Genomic DNA, 22,433 nt, shown 5'->3' with positions numbered 1-22,433 from the left:
TTGAATAACATTTGCTTCTATTGTCATACTATTTAAGAGCTGCTGTCAGTTTGGTGCTCCTGCGTGGCAGTTGTTTAACAAGTTCCAAACACCAACATCCTAATTTCTTTTTATTCAGAACCAGAAACACCACAATATCATACATATATTTTGTCATTTGAAAAGGAAAGAAACATTAGCTCCAGTCTCAAGGTATTTTTTGATGGCAGCTGACCTGGTCAGTGGCAGTGACTGAGCATGAAGCCACTTACCCACCAAGAGGTAAAGGTGCTAATGATGACATGAGATAGGGACAAAACCCTAGAGGGAAAGTATAGGATCATTTAGTCACCCAGTACGTCCTCCAAGGCACTCTGTTGATGCAGAACATGGCCAGCACACTAGCACCACAGCCACCCAAAATAAAAGGGTATCATTTGCTCTTACAACAAGCACCCTACAGCTCCCACTACAACACCACCCACTGCCGTACCACCCACTCCATCGTGGAGAGGGTCTGCTCAAAGAAGGGAATAGTGACAATTTGCAACTGAGGAGAAAATTGACATTCGTTAATCTAAAACCAGACTGCAAAGGGCATTCCCACTGCCTTCGTGGTACATGGTCACGTGTTACTGTTCCCTGCTTTGCATCAACAAAGTGCAGCCATACAGAGAGAGCAGCTGTTTGGTGATGGGATGTGGATCCACCCTTCCATGTCAGAAAACTACTGAGCCTGGTGAGGCCTCGCCAGCCACGATTGCTTGCACCAACACAGAGAAACAGCAGGAAAATACAATTGTGCTGCATCGAAGGATGGGAAATTGGCTGAAGTTGATCGTTGTATCGCATTTTTTAAAAAAATACAAAAATTCATGGCTAGGAAAAATCATTTCTTTCCACCTTTATACTGGTTTTCATAATGTATAAGTCACCAGTTCAAGCGCTTTTAAAATTGTGACTGGGGCATGCAATGAGGAAAAAACTTATGGATTGTACTGGTGCTTAATTTTTTTGGTTAAAATAGACCACTTCTCAGCTAATTGTGAAAGCATTTGAACAGTATAATTCTCTTTCATACACCATGAGCAATTTTCATATAACACTATCTTCAGTGAGATTGGGACAGTAAATACCCTGCATTCTACAAAATTAAATTGGTCTATACAATGTGCAAGATAAGAAACTATTTTATCTTCTCCTCTTATTACAGATGTTTGGATAGGCTCATGCATCCTTACAGGCATGTATAAACAACAGAGACAGGCACATGCCATGATTCAGTTTGATCTGGACTGTCCAATGCAATCAATTGCATTGCTGTCATTTACCAGAAAAATCAATCACTTCTGGCAAATATGCCCCAGTAACTGAAATGCACCATGTAAATATTCAGCCTAAATTATGAGAGCACCAACAAAGAAGGAGAGGTAGCAGCTTATACTTATGTTCATTTTCAATTCTGACATGAGTGTAATAGGCTTGGCATCTTTTGGGGTTGAGCTTTGAACTGTCTCTTTGGGTTAACATAGTGATGAGCTCAGAACTCACTACAGTCCCTGTTCCCTATTTTTTTTTGTTTATTTTAAGGTTTAGTTTTGGAAAGGACAAGTCCAAAAAATGCAGTCAAAATTAAAATAAATACAAGCAGTCTAAGTATTCAGGTGAGTGCCCAGTTGTACTATTAACCACAAGCTGAACTTTAGCCAGCACTTGAGGAGAAAAAGTTAGTGGCATGTAATAAAATATTCAAAACATTTCTTTCATTAGTTCTCCTTTTCCAATATACTTCACAAGAATGTGCAGATGTGTTTAACCACCAACAGGATAATCCAGACTCTGGCAAGAACAACTGTTTGGGCACTCACAGAACAATAAATAGGAGCTTTCATATTCATGGCCATCAGCCTAATTGCTCCAAGTCAGTGGTGGCAAAGGCATAAAACTTCATTTTCTCCTTGACCTCTGATGAATGAGTCAAGTGCTAGAAAAGTGGTATAGAGTTTACTTTTGTACAAATAACCCTCTAAATGCAAACTGACTGTATATTGATTCAATGCCAGTTGAACAGCAGACAAGTGAAACTCCAAGACACGGTACCACGACAAGCTTCATTTCACAAGGTATATAACCAAGGTAAGTGATTTAAACAGGGGGCTATTAATAGAAATTTAACCCTTCTTTCCCCATCTTCCTCATTTACTTATACAAAAGCACTTGCTGATCAGTAGCACTTCTCCAGGTTTACAGGACCTGCTGATACTACCATTCTAAAATAAAGCAATGTGATGACAGGTTCTAACATTACTCATTCTTGTACGATTAACTTTTCATATTTCTCCATAATCAATTTTTCTTACAACAGGCTTCTGGAAATACAATGACAACATATTTCCATTCAGCCAAAAGATTAATCAAGAATGAAGGACAAATGATCTCACATCTTGAGAAAAGGAACTTGCTTAAACTGAAAGTAACAGTCCCTTTTCAAAAAATATCAAGGAGAAGTTTTCTTAGTTAAAAATTCAAGCTGTGCCTAACTCCACAATGCCTTTTCAGTCTTCTGTGCTGTACTAAGCCTTAATGACTCCCAGATGTCAGGGAAGATAAAGATCCTATACAGGGTCAAGTTCCTGTTAAAAGCATGAGACTTATCTTCTCCCTACCAGAAGTGTTCAATTGTATTTTCATGATCCAACAAAAACGCCAAGAGAAATGCTTTGAGGCTTGCTAAGAAAGAGTTGGCAAAGATTCTCTATTACTATTCTGCTGATTTATCAGCTATCCACCTTCAATTTCAGGCTTACCAAATATATCACCATCCAGAAAGCACACATGATTCACATGATCAAAACACAAGAAGTTATTTAACTGTTACTGCTGGGGTGGCAAAAATCACAACAGAATTATGTGTTAAATTTTCAGCTTGGACGCTGGTATAAAAAGTCAAAGTTTAAATGTTGTCAGCCCTTCCCCTTTGGATTTGCTTTCCTAATTATAGCTGAAAATAAAAGCAGGAGAAATGGACTTTTAAAATAAAAAGCTATAAACAAATACATGTTGGACATAAACATCCTGTGGATAGGCTGCTGACCTCGCCAAGCTCTCTAACCCATCTGTCCAGTAGCAATGTCCCACTGCAGGCAAGAGGAAGACAATACCTTGCAGAAGCACCAACCTCCACGAGAGACCAACAGTTACAAATGTAGTTTCAACAACTCCAACCTCTGGGAACACTCCTACCAAAAAAACCTTAATGTATTTGCACCCCTCTTCCTTGGGACCCAACACACCTTCTGTCTGACTGGTTCCCATGTATCAACCAGTAGGGCTGGGATGCCAGAAACTACAATAGTCAAGGGCCTGGCAGCAGGACACCAACAGCCCGTGGTATCCCAGGAACATGAACAGTCCTTTTGTAAACTACATCTTTTATCTGCTGTAACTACAACTCAAATGTAGTATGAGCTACACACCAGAGCTGTCACCCAACCATGAGTTCCACGTCATGTGCCATCCAAAGTGCAGCTCAGCAGAGATCTCAGGTAAAGAGGGAGAAATAGGAGAGACTGAAGTGCCTAACATCTGCAAGTCTCCACCCTTTCAGTGAGGTGGAAAGCAAAGCATGAGGCCAGTCTCTCCAGGCAGGTCCTGGCTTGCTTACTTCAACTCAGTGCAAGAGACCTTTCCCTTGCTGTGCAGGAGACAGTTATAACAGTAAAGATTTAAGCTCTACAGTCTCCACCCCTTTCATACGAACACATGCAGGAGCAAGTCTCACAATTATTAGCTTCCATGGCAATATTGCAAGACCTAAGAATGCATGCTTTTATTTCAAGGTAGAGTGACACCAAGCATTTTTCAAGGGGCTAAGATGTTCCTCTCCCACCTACAGCCAGAGCTTACTACTACCCTGATACAACAGCCACTACAACACTTAGCCTGGATATCTAAAATGGAAAGAGCATAATTTTAAAAGTGTCCTCAAAAAAATAACTAACCCAAGCAAACAACCCCCCAAAACTCCAGGTTGTTAATTCTTTTATTTGTGTTTTTTTTTCCCTTTCAAATGTTAAGAACAGTTTCTCTTGGGCCATCCCCACAACACACTGCATTGAAACAACTGAGAAGAACAGCAACACGAAGGAAAGAATTCATAGCACAGTTGTGGAGTTGAAGGGGCAGAACTACCTATGTTAGCTTTCCTGCCAGAGGAAACCAACATTGTGACTGGGGTCACCATTTATTTTCAACTCTATGGCCAAACTTTCCCTCGGTGGTAAAATCCAGAAGTGAGTGAAATTATACAGGGTTTGCATTAGCCCTGCTGCATTTTTAGAGAAGATGGAAAAACACCAAATCAGAACAAGCGTTAACATGAGTCACTGTATAAAAATAGCCCTTCTGAAAACATAACAATGACCCCGTCGACACCAGGAAAATGTTCTCACTGTTGCTTTAAAGTAATTGGCAACTCTGGAGAACTCAGACAAAAGGGCCTGCCTACTGCTTCTGTTTGTTTTGCTTGTAAGATTGATCAGCAGAGAATCTAACCCAAATCATGTTTGAGCTCTGGAGGCAGCAGGTAGAAGATGTAGTTTACAGGAGGACTGCTCATGTTCCTGGGCATCTGGCTCTTGATGGTCTTGCTTGGGCAAGTGGGGTGGACCAGAAGGCCTCCAGAAGTGCCTGTCAACCTCAAACATCCTGTGATCCAGTGACTGCAGCACCACTAACACTGGAGCATCACACTGACTTGTGTTAGCAACAGTGATTTCTAAAAACTACTTTTTTAGTTACCTAGTTACATCTTAGAGAGTAGCAACAACTCCCACTTTATGCCCTTTTCTCATTTCCATATAATGACTCTCCCTTTTCCTCTTTCCTTCATGACTGAATATTTGTCTTGGGCATGGCCATACCTAATTTATAAATGTACTTCATGTTTCCACACTGTGGGCCTGTTCAGAAAGATACTCTTTGTAAAGAAATGACTGCTACCAATCACAACAGGCTGTACCTTAGCGTTTGGCAGTTTTTCAACTGTTACAACCTGAGAATGCAAATCTCACTAATGCTCGAGAGCTCTCTCCATTTTTTAAAACTCAGCCCTAGACTTCTGATACATAGCAAATCTCATGCTGCGTGATTGGGCCCTTCCTCCCATATAATGGAATTAAGCAGTTGCGCAATTCCGAATTTTAAATATGCAGAATCTATAGTTAAAGAAGTTATGATCAAATGAATGCCACGTTGCTTGCACAAGCTTTCCTTCTCATGAAGAACCCATCACTCAGCCAGGTTAGTTTGCTTCCTATTTTGCTTTGGGGCGATCTGTATTCTCCATGCAAAGAGCAAACAGAACTTCTCTCCACAAATTGGCATGTGAGGCTTTAGAGTAGCAAGCAGGTCACGTTACAATCCAAAAGCAGCCTCCAAGTCTCATCTCCTACCACCCAAGTTACAGCTGCTTAGGGTACCTTTTAGATTTTGTGTCCATTTGCCAAGTAGCCACTTCACACTGTCCAGCTATTCTGGTGCACAAAGACTGTGACTGCCCCTTCCACTGAGTTGTTGAACTTTTCAAACAAGAAGCTTTCAAGACCACACTCTCTAGCATCACCCCTTCCATAGAGACTAGGTATCTCTGCAGAATCCTCAAGTTTGGAAATAAAGCCCACCTACTGTCACAGCTTTCCTTGCCCTTTTCTGAGAAGCAAGACCATTTCCCAATAGCTTCCTGAGGTGCCACTTCAGCAAAAGGTGTTCCTCTGCAATAAGGAAAAATTCACTGATGATTAAAATGCACAATTACGGGGGGGTAAAAAGTAATGCAAGGAAAGAAAAGAAGAAAAAAAAGTTACTGTATGTCACAGATACATTAGATTTTTTGAAGATGCAGGGGGCACAGAGAGATAATTTCTATAGATGGCCCAAGGCAGGGTTTGATTAGACAGTAATGGTGTGAAATGGATGCAACTGCTGCCAAATACTCTAACAAAAATAATTTGTAGAGTGATTCCAGTAAGTTGGTTGCATATGCTTTTAAATTATTCTGACTGCAATACAATCACAAATGCCCTGAGGTTTCCTCCACTGCTTTAGGACTGAAAGGCTACTTTCCCTCCAGCTGTAATAATGTGCAATTTCAAAAGATCTCAATTTGATGACAGATCTTCACTCAGTGTTGCTTGTTTGAATCCTTACTTCTTGCAATAGTTACACCATTAGTGTATGTGTAGTACATGTGGTTAAACTAACACTTGCTCAGAAACTTCAGTCAAATTGAGGAAACCAGTATCTGACAAAACACCTACCATAAGTTAAAGGCTGTCTCCCTTCAACATCATCACTATGCCATCACTCTGCAATTATTTCAGCCATATTTAAAACAGAACAGGTCTTACATCCCATCAAACATGATTTAAATATCTATGATCTCTCTTATAGGTTCTGTGACATTGTTGCTTTTCTGTTCTTGTCCTAAATATTTTCTGGAATTGAACTAGGACTCCCTGTTCAAGGAATCAGCCAAATATGGTAGCTCTCCAGGTGCATGTGATTCTGCACAGTGCAAGCATGACCCATTCTCCTTTTACCTCTTCATTCACCCTTCTGTCCTGGCAGATGTGCAGAGTGAAGACAACAACACTTGTTCCCCTCCCTGGGTATCCTCTCTATTTTCCATCTTTGCTCTTTCTCTAGGTCCCACTGCTGATGCTCAGAGGAACAGGGAAAAAAACCTAAAACCATCAATTAGGAAATTTCCCCACAGACATGCATGTGTGGAGAGCTCACAGAACAGCAAGTCATAACAAAACTGTGATGAAAGTAGCGATACAGAAGGAAGACCTGCTGAAAAACTTCATCCAGATTCTCCAAGCCTTGGTTGTTCATTCGTTTCTTTGGCAGCCTGAGCTGTGACAACGTTTCTGCTTCTCACCTGGTACCTGGCCTTCCCATCCTAACCTCAGGCTGTCCTTTCCACTCTGCCAGGTGAAGCTGCATGGTGAACTGGACTGGGGAACTGATCCAGCTGCAAAATGATGATTTTTTTCTGCAGACTACTTTTCTTTAGTCAGTTACTTAAATTGGTCCAAATTGCTGTGCAGGAAGGGTGAAGAGGATAGACATTTGCTTACCTCTACTAGATCAGCTGAGCTTCCCGGTGTGAGACCAAAGCCTGAAAGGTAATGTGAGGGGAGAAGTAAACCTTGCTGCTATGTTCCTTATCAGTTTCTGTGATGGTGGTTCCATCCTTGTTCTTCACACTTAATGGAAAGTGACTGCTTGTAATTCATTAAGCTCAATCAGAGTTTGGAGCACAAATGAACCAAAACTGCCAGTTTATACAGATTCAATGTTTCTCTCACCTGATTTTTATGCAGCTGCACTAACAAACTGTATTAATTCCTAGTAGGCTGCTCCATTTTTTTTTCATTTAAAAAGAAAATGACAGCTCATGGCCACAAAACTATTTTCTTCATTTTTAATTGGCTTTTTCCCCTCTCACATATTTATCAAAACCTATTGTATCCCTTTAAAAAAACTGGCTTACCCTAACTTTATCTGCTTTTTCCTTTATTATCCTTCTTGATCCAAACCTGTATAATCCCTCTGCTTCAATATGCCATTTTTAGCGGTATTCTTTTTCCATCCTATCTCAAAATAGCCCCTCAGTGTAACACTTTTGTTATCTCTTGTTCCTTCTCTACTCCTCCACAGAGGGTTTAGCATGTAGTACTTTTGCAATGTAGTGTGTCACTATTTCCATGTCTATTCTGAGTTTCTGGGCTACACTGACATGAGTGGCAACAGATAAAGATCAGGTAAGCAGAAGTCCAGCAGAGCTGATGGAGCTGTGTCTGCTTCCACCAACAGCAAACTTTGCTCACTCTTCTCAGTAACTTTTGATAAAGCAGCATTTAGCCAATAAATGTATAACCTGCTTTCTAAGACAGGCAGGAGTATTTTTGTCATCCTCCTGCTACTGCACAGCACCACCACAAACAAATGCTGTGTCTGTTCCTCAAAGTAGACAGATGCATCCTGGTCCACAGTCCCAATCTTTTTGCCCTCCAGATCAGTTAGACTCACTTGATTTTGGTACAAAGCTCCTCTGTCCTTTATAAGAAATTACAGGGAGAAGGAAGAAAGGGAAAGGAGAACACCTGGTGGGACACCCAGATCTCATCCCAGCAGAGTTGGAATGTAACTGTGGCATACACCCGGCACTCAAATTTTTCTACTTCCTTCTTCTCTCCTTTACGCCATTCCTGGACAGAAGTCTAAATCTCCCCATATTTTTTTTCTCAAAATCTCCTAGGTGGGTACCACTGTGCCTGATTATCCATTCTTCCATGTACTGAGTCCAAGCAGATTAAAACATCAGCACAGAGTTTTCCAGTAACTCTTTCCCTCTCTCTGCACCAACGAGAAGAGATAAAGAAATTTATACCAGCCATAAATCTATTCCATTCTCCATGCTCTGCCACAATGTCAAAACAAATCAGTATATTGAGAAGAACAGTCACAGCAAATAAACCCAGATTTTTGCCTGGATCTAGAAAGGAATATTCTATACAGGGATGATGACATCTGTATCTAAAAATGATATCAGTATTTTTCATGTCTAGACTACACAACATGCACTAAATTACTCAAAGAAATATTACACTGCTTTACTCTCCCAATAACTCCTCTCCTCCCCCTACATGCCTTCATACTTTTCTGATTAGTATTTACAAATGTGTATCTACCTTGCTATTCTTAGAAATAATACCTAAATATTGCCTGACAGGCACCCTTCCTAAAAGATCAGAGCGAAGTTTGGATGACCCTAGTCCATGCACGCAGCTCATCTGTGTTATCATGACCATGTCATGCCATGGAATACATAAAGAAATAACACCAAGTGAGCTAGCAATATCGTGAAAGCCAACCAAACTGACCGTTATCACACCCTATACATTGCTACATCTGCATTTCAGCTTCTCAATAAAACCCACCCTAGCAGAAAGAATGCTGACACCGTTGGATGTTTTGTTAGGATCAGTAATTTTCAAGATAGGATTGCAAAAAGCCCCAAAAAGCCTGATCTGGTGTCACTGCTGCACTTGCCGTGAGAGGGAGAGTGGACTAAATACCTCTTCAGTCCCAAGTTAGCCTGTGATTCTCTGCCAGTGTTTTGTGTATCTGACAAGCTGTACATTTTAATAGCATTTTGGATGCAAGTCCCTCAAAAAACAGGAGAACTTTTCAAGTGCCTGCCTATGAATCAGATATCCATTCTGCACACACATGAAAACCAGCTGGCTTTCCCCAGTAATCTACTGAGGACCAAATCCATAAACAGTAAACACAGGTGGCCAGGCTGACCTACATCAGCGTTTCCAGTGTGACTAATACCTTTTAATGTATTCAGCATGGCAATTTCTGCTGCAGGAAGACCAGTAATTTTTCAGCAGTAACAACAGCTAGCAAGATGTGCAGGGACAGATGCTGTATGGATAAACTATGGTACCAAATGATAAGAGCCTGCATTCAAACTTCCCTGTGCTGAGCCTTTCAAAACAGAGAAACTCTTTCCACAAGGACACCTTTTTGCTGTATTTTTTCTTTAGTGAAATTCAGTGTTTCCAAGACCACCAGAAGATACACTCCCTTCTGCCTTTTGTTTTACATGCTTGGAAGACCAGATTTTTAGAATAGGTCAACCAAATTCCAGAGTAGTTTATCAGTCACTTAACAAGTTGTAATACCTTGACTGCATACCAAGGTCAAATATTTCTGCAGTATTGCTTTTTATAAGGCCTCATCAACACGTTAAGCAAGATAACATTCTTATCTCTGTATCCAAGATATTTTGCAACTTCGTCCCATCTATCACACCTAGTATATCTTTTTAATAGATCATGTTTAGAAACAGTCCTCATACCTCCCATGAACATGTTTTTCATCCTTCTTTTTTTCCTCACCATATTATCTTTTAATTTTTCTGTTTGGCACCTCTAGCATAAATGAAATTATAAAACAGGAACCATCCCAGAATTCTGCAGTAATATTTAAGGATGTTGTAATCACCTTCATGAAAAAAGTAGGCTGCAAGACTCATTAACCCAGGCGCATACTTGTTTTTACCATGTATAGTCATACAAATGGCACAGATTGAGTTTTGTTCTGCCTCTCAAAAAAAAAAAATCTAAAAATATTTCAATTGATCTTCCTTCCTCCAGTCTGAGTGAGCTGATATTTATATTTTCCGTAACATAAAAGACAAAAGCTGCACTGGCCTGCAAATGAATGGCTATTTAGACCCACCTAATACACTATTCTTAGCAGTTGATGTAAGTAACTCCACATGTGGCAACACCCCCATTTAGGTTTCAGTGAATGTCCATCTTCTGCTGACTAGGCCTGCAGATGTTGCTTTGGAAAACTGATCACTGAAACAGTGGAAGGCACAGAAGAAGGGTGCTCTGATATAGATATGCGACATTTCATTTCTATTTACTGGTCTGTCCAGGAAATAGGTATCTTTCTGTATAATGTTATTCTTGGCTAGATATTATAATTGACTGTATCAAGACATAGTTTTACCTGGGAAGCATCATGCAAGCTATGTTACGGCCTTGCTTCATCTTACCTCAACTTCTGGGGCTGTTTGATTGAATCAGTTAATGAAATTTTCTATCATATCTTTAGGTCATAGGTCTTGAAGTTAGGCCTTGAAATCCTCTTCACACAACCACAGGATAGTTAAGAATGGTAAGGTTTATGAGGAAGACTCACACATTTCATTAGCATCTAATGGAGAGGAAAAGGGAAGAGGGACAACACTTTTGGTCTCACATCACAAGCATTTCTTGAGGTTGAACAGAGATGCTATTAACTAACCTCAAAGTAACCTTCAGTTGTCAAGGCTGCAAGACCATTTCTCCCATGGGACAGCACACAGCCAAATGCATACACTGATGCTCACCTGGTGCTTTAAAGCATAAAACCTGGGAGATGCAACAGCACAGATGAGCAATGCACTGATGTGTTCCTCATGGCTTGCCCGCTACGAGGCTAAGCCATAGCGCTTAGCACAGGGTAAAAAGGGCTGTCGCTGTTTCCTTCTGTTACAACCTAGGCAGTTAATCCCTGTGACCAGGTTCAGCAGGCAGACGCAAAAATTTCAGCCTTCCTAACTACAGAGAATCATCTTCTGTCAACAGCAATCTATATAGTTCCCTGGTCAATAAAAACTCACTTTACCAGCATGGATCAGCTGCAGCCTGACAATATGCTGAACCATGACTGCAGTTACTGTAATTCTTCAAAATGCCTGGTGTTGTTTGCAGCAATTTTTGTCTTTCCTGAGTCAAGTCTGTCTCAGCTAGCTTCCTTTTCTGTCAGTCACCAGGATTGGATGTACAACACAGCATCAGTGAAATGACAGCACAATAACTCCCTACTGTTTAAGAAAAACTTCCATTGTGTATTAATACTCTGTCCATCAAATCCACAGGTACTGCTGGAGGAGCAGTCACCTATGCCTTACAAAGCACTGAAGGTTTCCTATGCACAGTTGTAACAGCCCGCATACATGACCTCTGCCACCTTGCATTAGAAAACTGCTACTGAACAGCAGCTGCTCCCTTCATGTCACATACTGATTGCAAAATGGGTAGGAAAGGCCATAAATCCTCCTGATACGTGGTGGCACACTTGCTTCTCAATCAAATCGAAGCAAAGTTATGGCAAGGAGTAGGACATACTGCACGTAACAAGTAACTTCACAGCTCTTGGGAGGTCTGTGTCTCAGAAAAGGTAGGATCTTATGTCACTGAAGACATAAGAGTCCTGGTCTAGAAGGACATGTCAAATAAGCAAGGGGGCACAGACACTAGAAGTCCATCTAGCCTTTCTTCAGTGGTTTTAAGAACTGAGTGAAACCAAGCAGCAATAACAAAGGAAATGCACCAAAAAAATCAAAATCATTTGCAATGACAGAAAGTCGGCATTGTCCTACAAAACACGTTTAAGGGGCATGACTGTATCTTAAAGAATTTACATTATACATGAAAATGTTTTAAACCAAAATGATTTCACTATTGTCATTACAGCAGGAGAACTGTATATTTTTTTCAATTTACAAAATAATTACCAAATATTGTTAAAAACATATTTACACAGTATACCATTCTCTAAACTGATCTATCAAGGCATCAACCTTCAGCTACTTTCTTGGCCAGAAGCCAGTTAGTAAAACCAGTGACCTCAGATCACCTTTGTTCCAGAATGCTACAAAATCACACTATAGTTTTCCCTGCATTCACTGCTATGTGGTGAATATTTATACTGAGCTTAAAGTTGTATTACTCAACATGAATATGGAAACAGTTGTGCCAGCCATGCTCACCACATTACAGTTATCCACTGTAGCTCACTTTTTGCAGAACAAAGCAAATGCTGCTGTATGCAGATGTGACTACACATACACATAAGAGGTGTAACATTAAACACGGCCTGGGCAAGTGCTCCACATTAATCTCTAAAATAAAGATTGTCAAAAATCCATCATAATGTTTTTGCTGTACTTACTACTGCCTTGTGACAAGCTACTGCGCTGTATATCCAGTGCTGAGACTGCTAATGAAGCACACATGTCAAGACTTGTCTGACTGAAGCATAAAACATGTCCTCAGCTGAGTCCCTCCCTTGCCTGTGGTTTGTGCGTCTCTGTGTATACGTACACACACACACACACACACACACACACACACACACACACGTGCTCTCTCTGTCTCTCTCTCTCTCACTCTCTCTCTCTCTGTCCTATTGTCTCCCTAGAGCACCATACCATTTAACAGGAACATGCTGTGCAGTATCAAGCTTTAGTCTGAACACCAAGAAAATCCACTTCCCACTGCTAAATCAATTCCAGATAATCTTTGCAATGAGAAGATACTATCCAAAACAGTGTTCAGAGGAGGTGTAAAGTGACTGGAAGAATAAGCCAAGCTTAGTAAAGCATCCACATGCTGCTCAAAGTGAGAAGACTGAAGTGAAAGTCAGCCTTGATAAGACTGGAAAAGACAGCTCTGTGCGCAGTGTGCATTCTGTAACCGTGTGAATCCACACCTGTTAGCGCAGCAACACCACGTTCCCACACACGTGCTCTCCTGCTGTTGTAGTGACGGGTCCTGAACCTCCTGATTCCAAGATACTGACCAAGCTGAATATGGCCCCAACAGATTTACAAGTGGTTAGACATACTTCTTCTGAGGAAACCCTGTTGTGACATATGCCGCAACATTAAGGGGATTTTAAATACAGCTGGGATGGGAAGCTGAAGTAAAGAGGAGCGATGGTAACGTGTCCAGACAGAGAAGCTGTATCACTATGTCGCTCTGGTCTTGCTTCATGGATTTAGACCATGGAAAACAGGTGCCAGGCCGGGCCGCTCATCCAGACCACACTCACCGAGGCACTCCTAACTGGACAGCCCTGACTGCCCTTGTACAGGCTGAGTACTACTGTGTCTTCCTAATTGCTTTCCATTCACCTAATGGTCCTGAGTCCTCCTCCTCCCGACGGCTTACCCAGCTGTGCCTGCAGCTGGCATCCAGCCGCGGACGGATAGAGGGGGGGCGGGAGCACAGAGCCGGACAACCCACCGAAATCTCCGCGGCGGCTCTGCGCGCTTACCGTCTCCGGGTCGTTCTCAAACACCTCCCGGGCCTCCTCCTTGCTGCAGTGCTCCTCCACGCACTCCCTCTCCAGGTGCCCTTGCTTGGTCTCCTCGAAGATCTGGTAGGCTCGCCGCTGCCTCTGCCGCAGGAACTGGGCAGCCTCCGGGGCGCGCAGCAGCACGGCTGGGCAGCCGAGCGCCGGGGCGGCGCGGGGGAGGCGAGGAGGAGGACGAGGAGGAGGAGAGGAGCAGGAGGAAGGAGCAACGGTGAACAACTGAGCCCACCTGGCCGCCCCGAACCCGCCGATCCCCCACCCCGCACACCAAACCGCCCAGCCGGAGGGCACCGACCCTCCTTCCGGGGCGCACCGAGCCCCGTCCCTGCCCGATGCTTCCCCCGTGGGTCGCCGCGGCCTCGGCGCGGCCCCTCACCCGCATCTCCCGCTGCACCCGCCGGCAGCCGCCGTCCCTACCGTAGCCGCGAAGCTGCGCATCCCCCCGCACCCCACCCCTGCCCCAGCTGCACACCCCGCGCTCGCACACACACACACAAGGCGGCGGGGGATGCTCGGCGGCTTGTGCGGGGGGACGGGCCCCCCGCGGTACTCACTCTGCGAGGAGTCCGCCGCCAGCAGGACGAGCAGCAGGGCGGCCCCGAGGGGCGCCGCGGGATGCGGCATGATGCGGCGCGGCGGCTGCGGCCGGGCCGGGCAGGGCTGGAGGAGCGGAGCGGCGGGAGCGGCGCGGGGCGGGCGGCGGCGCGGGCGGGGTGCGCGCTGCTACTGCGGGAGCGCGGCGGCGGGAGCCCAGCGGGGGAGCCGCGGAGCCGCTCGCCCGCCCGCCCTGCCCAATCGCTCGCCAAGGCACCGCCGAGCCGCCGCACACGGACACACCTCGCGGCGGAGCGGCCGCCCGGCCCGGCCCCGCGTACCTGCCCGGGAACGGCCGTCACGGGGAGTCGGGCAGATGGGCAGCCGGCCGGACCCGGTCAGCGGGCGGGGAGGCTGCGTCCTCACCTCCAGGCACATCTCTTTAATAGCTCCGGGGCTTATCACTAGGAAGGGAGAAGCTGGCACTAAACCCAACCTAGTCTTGCTGTAAATTAGAAACTTGGCTTTTCCCCACACACCGACGCAGGTTTTCTTTAGGAATACATTTTCAGTTTATTTCAGTATTTTAGGATAGCCTCCTCAGGAAAGAGATGAATGTGGTTTATACCAATATGTTGCAATCCATCCTTTACTGTCCCTTGTCCACACGTACTTACACAGAACACGTCCAATGTGGGAAACCCTGCTAGCTGTACCTCAGAGCTGTAGGGTCAGAGCTCAGAGCTGCACTTAGGTTGCCTAGTTGCCACCGTTTTAAAGTCACCTGTTTTATCTGTACTGCCCTGCGGAAGGGTCAGTGTGACAGATGACCCGATTAACACCAAATCTACATATTCTTCAAGAAAACTTCAGTGGTATAAGCTGTTTGAAAGGAAGAACTTGACTAGTTTAATTTTATTTTAGCTAAATCTAATACAGACTTTGTGTATCCACAATAAGTTACCACAAATATAATACATGTAAACAATGTATTTATATCACATGTAGTTGAAGTAACATACATGAAAACATAAGAGCCAGCCTACTCGTTCAAAGCAACCATCCCTAGGCTGGTATGTTCTGTCTTGACAATGGCCAATAGTAGACATATAAGTAAGAGGTATAAGAGCATATAAACCACCATGGTTTCTTTCTGTTTTCATCTCCAAAAGTACAGAGGAAGAGCTCTCAGGTAAAAACTGTGTCCACTGCAACACTAATAGCCACAAATGTATCTCTTGTCTCTGAATTTGTCAAATAGCTTTTTTGATCTGTTGGTACTCCTGGTTTTCAGGAGTGTCAGGAAGGTTCCAAATGTGCACAAAGGCTAGACAGGAACTTTTTTTCACCAGTTTTAAGTCCAGTGCTTAATAATTTTATAGGGTACTTGAATTTTCATCATCTAGCAAACAGTGAATGGTCATGCCCTATTTGTTTTCACCATACCGTTTCATAGACCTCTCTCATATGATTTCAGAACCATCCTTTTTCCTGAACTATGGAGCTTTGTTCTATTATTTGTTTCCCAACCCTTCTGAGCTGGCACTGCTCAAAGAAGCAGTCCCACCAGTCCCCATTGCTTTTTCCTGTCCTCTGGCTACATCCTCTTCTTGTGCTAGAATGCGGCAAACCCGATCAGAGTAACCCAACAAAAATTATTCATGTTATTTCAGATCAGTTCCCCCCCCAAGTTGCTGCACAGCTGCACAAACACCAAAAGGAAGAGGCTTTCAGGGGTGACAGCGAGTAGCTGCAGGCAAAGGAGTGTGGGCCTAATTTCAGCAGCAAAGCTGGCCAAAATGGCTTGTGAAGCTACAGCTGCAGGCATAGGTTTCCTAGGACTGGCTGGCACTTTCCTCTGTACATCGTATGTCCCCCTGCCCACATCCAGAGATGTGGCTATGCTGTTTCAGCTCAGTCACCCTTTTTTTAGTGGGTGTGTGTTTTCTACCAGGTTACTGTGCTGAACTGGCTCAATGACAGCATGAAGAAGTGTGGAGTGGCATTGCAGCACTAAATCCATAGTCTGCTCTGGGATTTCAGCTTGGGCCCCTCAAACAGAAACCATTCCCGATCTTTGTTTTCATCCTGCTCTGTATCTTTTCTATTTATACCTCTTTTCAGATAAAGTGGACAAAACTACATGCAACATTCAAGATGTGGTTTTACAGCAGCAGTCCTGCTTCTTTCTTACTTCTGTTTATTTCTTACTATTTCCAAACATTGTGCGGGTTCCTTTTTACTTCCTGACTTATTCTTTTCAAAAAGCCATGAACAAGAGGTCTGAGACCTCTTTCCTGAGTGGAGTTGCTGTTTTACCAGTGAATACAGAAAGTAAGGGTTGTCTTTCATGGGTGCATCACTTTGTGTGTCTGTATATTAAATTTCACTTGTCATTTATTATCCTGTCACATTAAAAGTGCTATCAAGCGATAGAGCTGACCGAATCAAACAGCTTCCTGCTACCAAAACAGGTTGTCCCACTTTTCCTTCCCTCCATGCTTCCACCTTTTCCCTAGATACACAACCTTTGTATGCTTTTGTCACTGGTGTGAACCTCTCAGCAAGTCAATTCAACTTCCTAAGCGAAGACAAAAGTATTTCTTTTTTTTTTCTAAACGTCTTGTGATATTCTTGATAACCAGTTTAAGATTTGTCTGTTCAGATGAATTTTGTATTATTTGGCAATTGACCTCATGGCATTAAACTTCTCCATAAAATTTCTGAAGATGTTGAACAGCAGAGATTTTTGTGGGTTCTGGAAACTGCATTATATTGTGTAATCTAATGATGAGCTTTCTTTTAGATGATATTTTTATCCATTTCTGTTTATCTCATATGATCACATTTTGAGAGTATATGGTGAAAGACCAGCTCAAAAGTTTTTTAAAATCCAGGTATATAATGTTATCGGAACCATCCTTATCTAAACAAATATCACTCCTTGAACTTCAAATGGTTTTGCAAAACATGACATCCTTCTTGGTATGCAATGATGATTCTTCTCCAACATATCATTCAGTTTACCAATTCTATTCTTTATTATATTTTCCAGTAAGTTTTTTGGCACGGACATCAAGCACTGAGTTCAGTGAGCTCAGAAGTCCTTTCACTAGTCGTATTTTCCACCTTCCATTCTTCTGGCATGGTAGCATTTAAGGCAGATTTAAGCAATGAGTTGCATAAAGCAACAGTTTCATTTTCTTCAGAATTTGTGGGTTTATTCCATCTGATCTCAGCTATCCCAGTGAAAGATCAGTTAGGGAACATGAAAAACATGATAGAAAAATAATGCAGGGAATATTAAAACAATGTTATAGGAAATGCCTGTGCTCTCAGCATGTCCCATTTTAGACTCTCTTTTGATTTTAGAGTAATCTAGGCACAGAGGTTTCCAGATGTAAACCTAAACTGTAGAATTAGTTTCCATTGGGTTTTAGACACTAATCAGAAATATGCACAAATTTAACAAATTTTGAGAGAAGTGACTAAAAATACTACTAGAAGGTATTCATTAAAGAGCAAAAATCAAAAAGTCACAGAATCACAGAACCACAGAATATGTGAGTTGGAGGGGACCCACAAGGATCATTGAGTTCAACTCTCAGCCTTGCACAGGATCATCCCCAAGAGTCACACCACGTGCCTGAGAGTATCATCCAAATCCTTCTTGAACTCTGGCAGGCTTGGTGCTGTGACCACTTCCCTGGGGAGCCTGTTCCAGTGCCCAACCACCCTCTGGGTGAAAAACTTTATTCTACTATCCAACCTAAACCTCCCCTGACACAACTTCAGACCATTCCTTCAGGTACTGTCACTGGTCACCACAGAGAAGAGATCAGTGTCTGCCCCTCCTCTTCCTCTCACAAGAAAGTTGTAGACTGCAATGAGGTCTCCCCTCAGTCTCTTCTTCTCCAGGCTGAACAGACCAAATGACCTCAGCTGCTCCTCATACAGCTTCCCCTCAAGGCCCTTCACCATCTTTGTTGCCCTCCTTTGGTCAATCCCTAATAGCTTAATATCTTTCTTTTATCGCAGTGACCAAAACTGCCACAATATTCAAGGTGAGGCCGCACCAGTGCAGAGCAGAGCGGGACAATCCCCTCCCTCGAACAGCTGGGGATGCTTTGCCTGGTGCCCCCCAGGACATGGTTGGCCCTCCTGGCTGCCAGGAGCGTTGCTGACTCACATTCAACTTGCCATCAACCAGAACCCCCAGGTCCCTTTCCCTGGCACTGCTTTCCAGCATCACATTCCCCAGTCTGTATGTACATGTGGGGTTGCCCCATCCCATTCCCTTGTTGCACTTCATATGATTTGTCAGTTAACAGAACTTAAATCAGTCATTCCAAATTCTGATGATTGTCCATTGGTTTTTCTTCCTTACTTAATTCCAAACCAAAAACCAAGGCAGCATTTGCCTTTCAGAGCAAACCAGTGCATAGTATGTCGCCAAGCCGCATAGACGTAGTGGAAGGTTTAACTGAGCAAAGTTCCTTTAGGTTCCAACATTTGTAGGCACCAATGGTAGAATGAAATGTCCCGAGAAGAGTATATAGGCCTCACAACTTCAGAACTGAAGAAGGAGAGCGATGAAGCTGTTGAAGGGTCTGGAGCAAAAGTCTTATGAGGAGTGGCTGAGTGAGCTGGAGTTGTTTAACCTGGAGAAAAGAAGGCTCAGGTGGAGATTTTACAACTCTACACCTACCTGAAAGGAGGTGTATCAAGGTGGGGGTCAATCTCTTCTCCCAGATAATAAGTGACGGATGAGAGGAAATGGCCCCAAGTTGTACCAGGGGAGGTTTAGATTGGATATTGGGAAAAATTTTTGCACTGTAAGAGTGGTTAGGCATTGGAACAGGCTGTCTAGGGAAGTAGTAGAATCACCATTCCTGGAAGTGTTCGAAAAACATGTGGATGTGGCACTTGGGGACATGGTTTAGTGGTGGACGTCACAGTACTGGGTTAACAGTTGGACTCGATGATCTTGGAGGTTTTTCCCAACCTAAATTATTCCATGATTTGATATTGCATTATGGAGAAGAGGAGGGGATTCCCAAGCATGTCCTTCCTTCCTTGCATCAGTCCTCCAGCCAGGGATACAGTGGTTCTTGACTTCTGAAGAACCATCTTTTCCATGTAAAATACTTCTTTGACCTCAAGGAAAAATCAACTGGACATGTCCCATGTGTTGTCCCACACTGTCAAAATATCTCAGATTTTAGGGGCAAGTTTCACATGCTCATTCCACATTAATTTCCTGTTATTTTTCTTTTGAAAGTGCTCCAAAGGTGGTATTCTTATTTTTTCTTCTGTTCTATGAATAGGGGGGAGGATGTGAGATTACATCAGAATATTTAAAAAATTAAATTATTGTGGAAGGCAGCATACTTAACCAGAAAATCCCTGTGAAAGTAAGAGAGCTAATTCCATGATCCTTGACTGCACTACAGGCTGGGCATATGCCAAATATGCTCAGCACATTAAGATCTGGAACTTGCTGCTTAGTTGTGTGAACTATGATTCACAGCCTGATACCAGGAAATAAACTGAAAGTTTTAAGGACAGGAAGCTCTGAACTGTCGTCTCATCCCCTCTGTGCCTGTCTCGGTTCCAGGTGAATCGGATTTCCTTTCATTAGAGGTCAAAATGATGACTGGAAATGGCTTTAGGCACCAGCAAAACCAAATTTCTTATCTAGGCAATGGCACTCCCTCACTGGCAAGCAAGACAATGAGCAAATCCCTGGGCAGAACATGCCACCATCATCTATAGGTGAACTCTCAGACCAAATGGCACCAACCAAAAGCATCAGACCTCATGCCAAAGCCTACAAGACATCACAGCTCCCTGTTCGTTAAGGACTGCAGATCATAGAAGAGTTGAGGTGGGGATGCAGGACCATAGCATCTGTTTTCTGTGCAATCTGAGGCATCATGATACAGTTAGCACTGAGCACCTGGGAGGTGGAGTAGAAGGAGAAACGGGAAGAGGTCTTTCCATAACTGACTTTGCTTTTTACTTCTCATCCCTTTGAAAAGAATAGTTTTGCTGTCTTGCATTTTGAGAAAGACTTCTGGATCCCTGGGATCCAAGCATTATATTGAGGAGTTAGCTGCACTGTGGAGGAAGCCCAGTTCCTTTGCCACACACCTGCCTTTGCGTGTCTGTTATCCAGTTAAGGATATCACATTAAGCTGTAATAAATTTCTTGCTTGAGGATAAAGTGCCCATTGTACCATCACTAAACGCTGCTATAGTATTTCCTTATGTTGCCATTAAAGTTCTGTGGAGTTTGAAAGATACCTTGATTTTTCATCCACATGTGAGAAGGCAAAGAAGGGAGCTCACACATTGGAACTGCTGTGGGCAGACAGACTATAAATAGCTTTAGGATGTACCCAACAGGTAATTTACATCAAAAAAGCAGCACCATAAATATCCTACAGTCTACACACACACACACACACACACACAAATCTTGACTGTATGGAAAAACCACAAAAAAATTCCTTACTGAAACAGTGTCATTTTGAAGAGCTGAGGATTTGTAATTCTGCTTCACCCAAAGATGAACGAGCTCCTGGAGTAGTGTGTGGAGCTTCCCCAGATGGACCTAAATTAATGAGAAAAAGTATGTGTTCCCACGCTAAAAATTTAAGATTTCTTCTTGTCATCAGCAGGAATTGAACCCAGAGTGCAAAAGATGAACTTTTCATGGAATGAAAGCAATTCCTGCTGCTTGGGAAACCCATGGGTAGATCCATCTGGATCTTCTCCTAAAGTGCCACAGACACAGATAAGTTGGAGCTTTTTGCACAGCCTTCACTGTCCTTTTTAAAAACAAAAGAGCTTGAAACACTTCACCTAATGTCTGGATGTAGAGTGAACCAAAATAAATTAAAATTGTGAAGTGTTTGTACTAATGAGAAGCGGGAGTTGAAAGCCAACAAAAAGAGGATGCGAGTCTTCTAAGAAGATTTCAAAGCACTCAGCATAATGCTGGATAGTCATGCAGCTCCATTGAAAGATGTTACTAATACATGTGTGAAACCATATTCAAAGATACAAATTGATGTAAAATAAGAGTGGTGATGTAAAAGGATGTCAGAAGGATGAGAAACTAAAACTAAAACTAAAAACCATTAGAAGCCATGCTTTGATTCAGGCTATTTTCCAAATCCTGGATAAAAGTGAAAATTAACTCTCCCCTCTTCCAAATATAAATCCTTCATGGAGCCATACAAACATGTCTTTGTTTAGATCGGGCCAATGTTTCTGTGGGAGAATGTGAAATTTCATCAAGAGGTTACTAATAATGCTAATGGCATAAAATTCCTCTTACCTGGTATGTTCAGATTAAACATTTTCTAATAAAAACAAGCACAAGAAAGGTACCCTTATACTGCTTAGCTCTTTTGAGTGATCAGCATATATTGACTCAAGAAGAAAAGGGTTAACTTTCAAAATATGCCTGATTTTAATCAGAATGAAATGAATGAGAAGAGTAAGTAATTTTAGACTAGAGAGACAAAAAAAGACCTGGATAAAAAAAAATGGAGCTGAGTGCACGGAGGGAGTTGTAGAAGAAAGGTTGTTCATCTTTCACATGTCATTTACTCAAAAAGAAATTTCTTAAAAGACTTCCTAATGACTGTCTTTCTTCAATAAGGGATCCAAACCCCATTTTCTGACAGTGATGCATTATACTGGAGGGAGAAGGAAAAAAAGCTTCTTTTCCTACAAGTGCTAGTCGTGCCCATGTCCATATGCTGAACTGAATGACCACAGGAACAACTTTTGCAAGGGACCAATTTCTCTAGAGGGCCATCAGCTTTGCTGCTGAATGCTCCTCCACAGCCAAGACAACTGAATCTTGCATTGAAGCATTGGACGAACACGGAACGATCTGTTTCTTCTTCTGTCTTCTCTGATGTCCTCATCCCAGTGGAAGTGTGCTAACTTAAAACAAGGGCATACCGGAGATGAAGAAATTATGGTGACCTGCACGATTGTCAGGAGACAGTCAAGAGAAAAGGCAGTGTCAGCAGATGGAGCCCAGTTCTGACTTATACTCAGGACTAGAGTTCAACAAGCCTGAATCTTCAAACCAGACTTTCTGAATATGAATGAACTTTTAAGTGATGTAGGGTGTTTCATAAATATTGCTAGTGGATGTGATTTGA

At 42.8% G+C, this 22,433-nt stretch overlaps 1 protein-coding gene across 1 annotated transcript in view; it reads right to left on the bottom strand.

The window, feature by feature from the left end:
* GAS6 (growth arrest specific 6) overlaps positions 1 to 14,371 on the bottom strand; it is a 41,808-nt gene extending 27,437 nt beyond the window's left edge. Inside the window, exons 1-2 of the mRNA XM_027675028.1 lie at positions 14,268 to 14,371; positions 13,675 to 13,841 (exon numbers count right to left, since the gene is read on the bottom strand). Coding sequence (XP_027530829.1) covers positions 13,675 to 13,841; positions 14,268 to 14,337 — 237 coding nt within the window. The 5' untranslated portion in view covers positions 14,338 to 14,371. The remainder of the gene's footprint in view (positions 1 to 13,674; positions 13,842 to 14,267) is intronic.
* Between the last annotated feature and the right edge of the window lie 8,062 nt (positions 14,372 to 22,433).

The sequence above is a fragment of the Neopelma chrysocephalum genome, unplaced genomic scaffold, assembly GCF_003984885.1.
Source record: "Neopelma chrysocephalum unplaced genomic scaffold, ASM398488v2 Primary Assembly neopelma1_25, whole genome shotgun sequence".
Lineage (NCBI taxonomy): Eukaryota > Metazoa > Chordata > Aves > Passeriformes > Pipridae > Neopelma > Neopelma chrysocephalum.
Note: the sequence above shows the minus strand (reverse complement) of the source record. Positions and strands in the feature narration are given on the sequence as shown.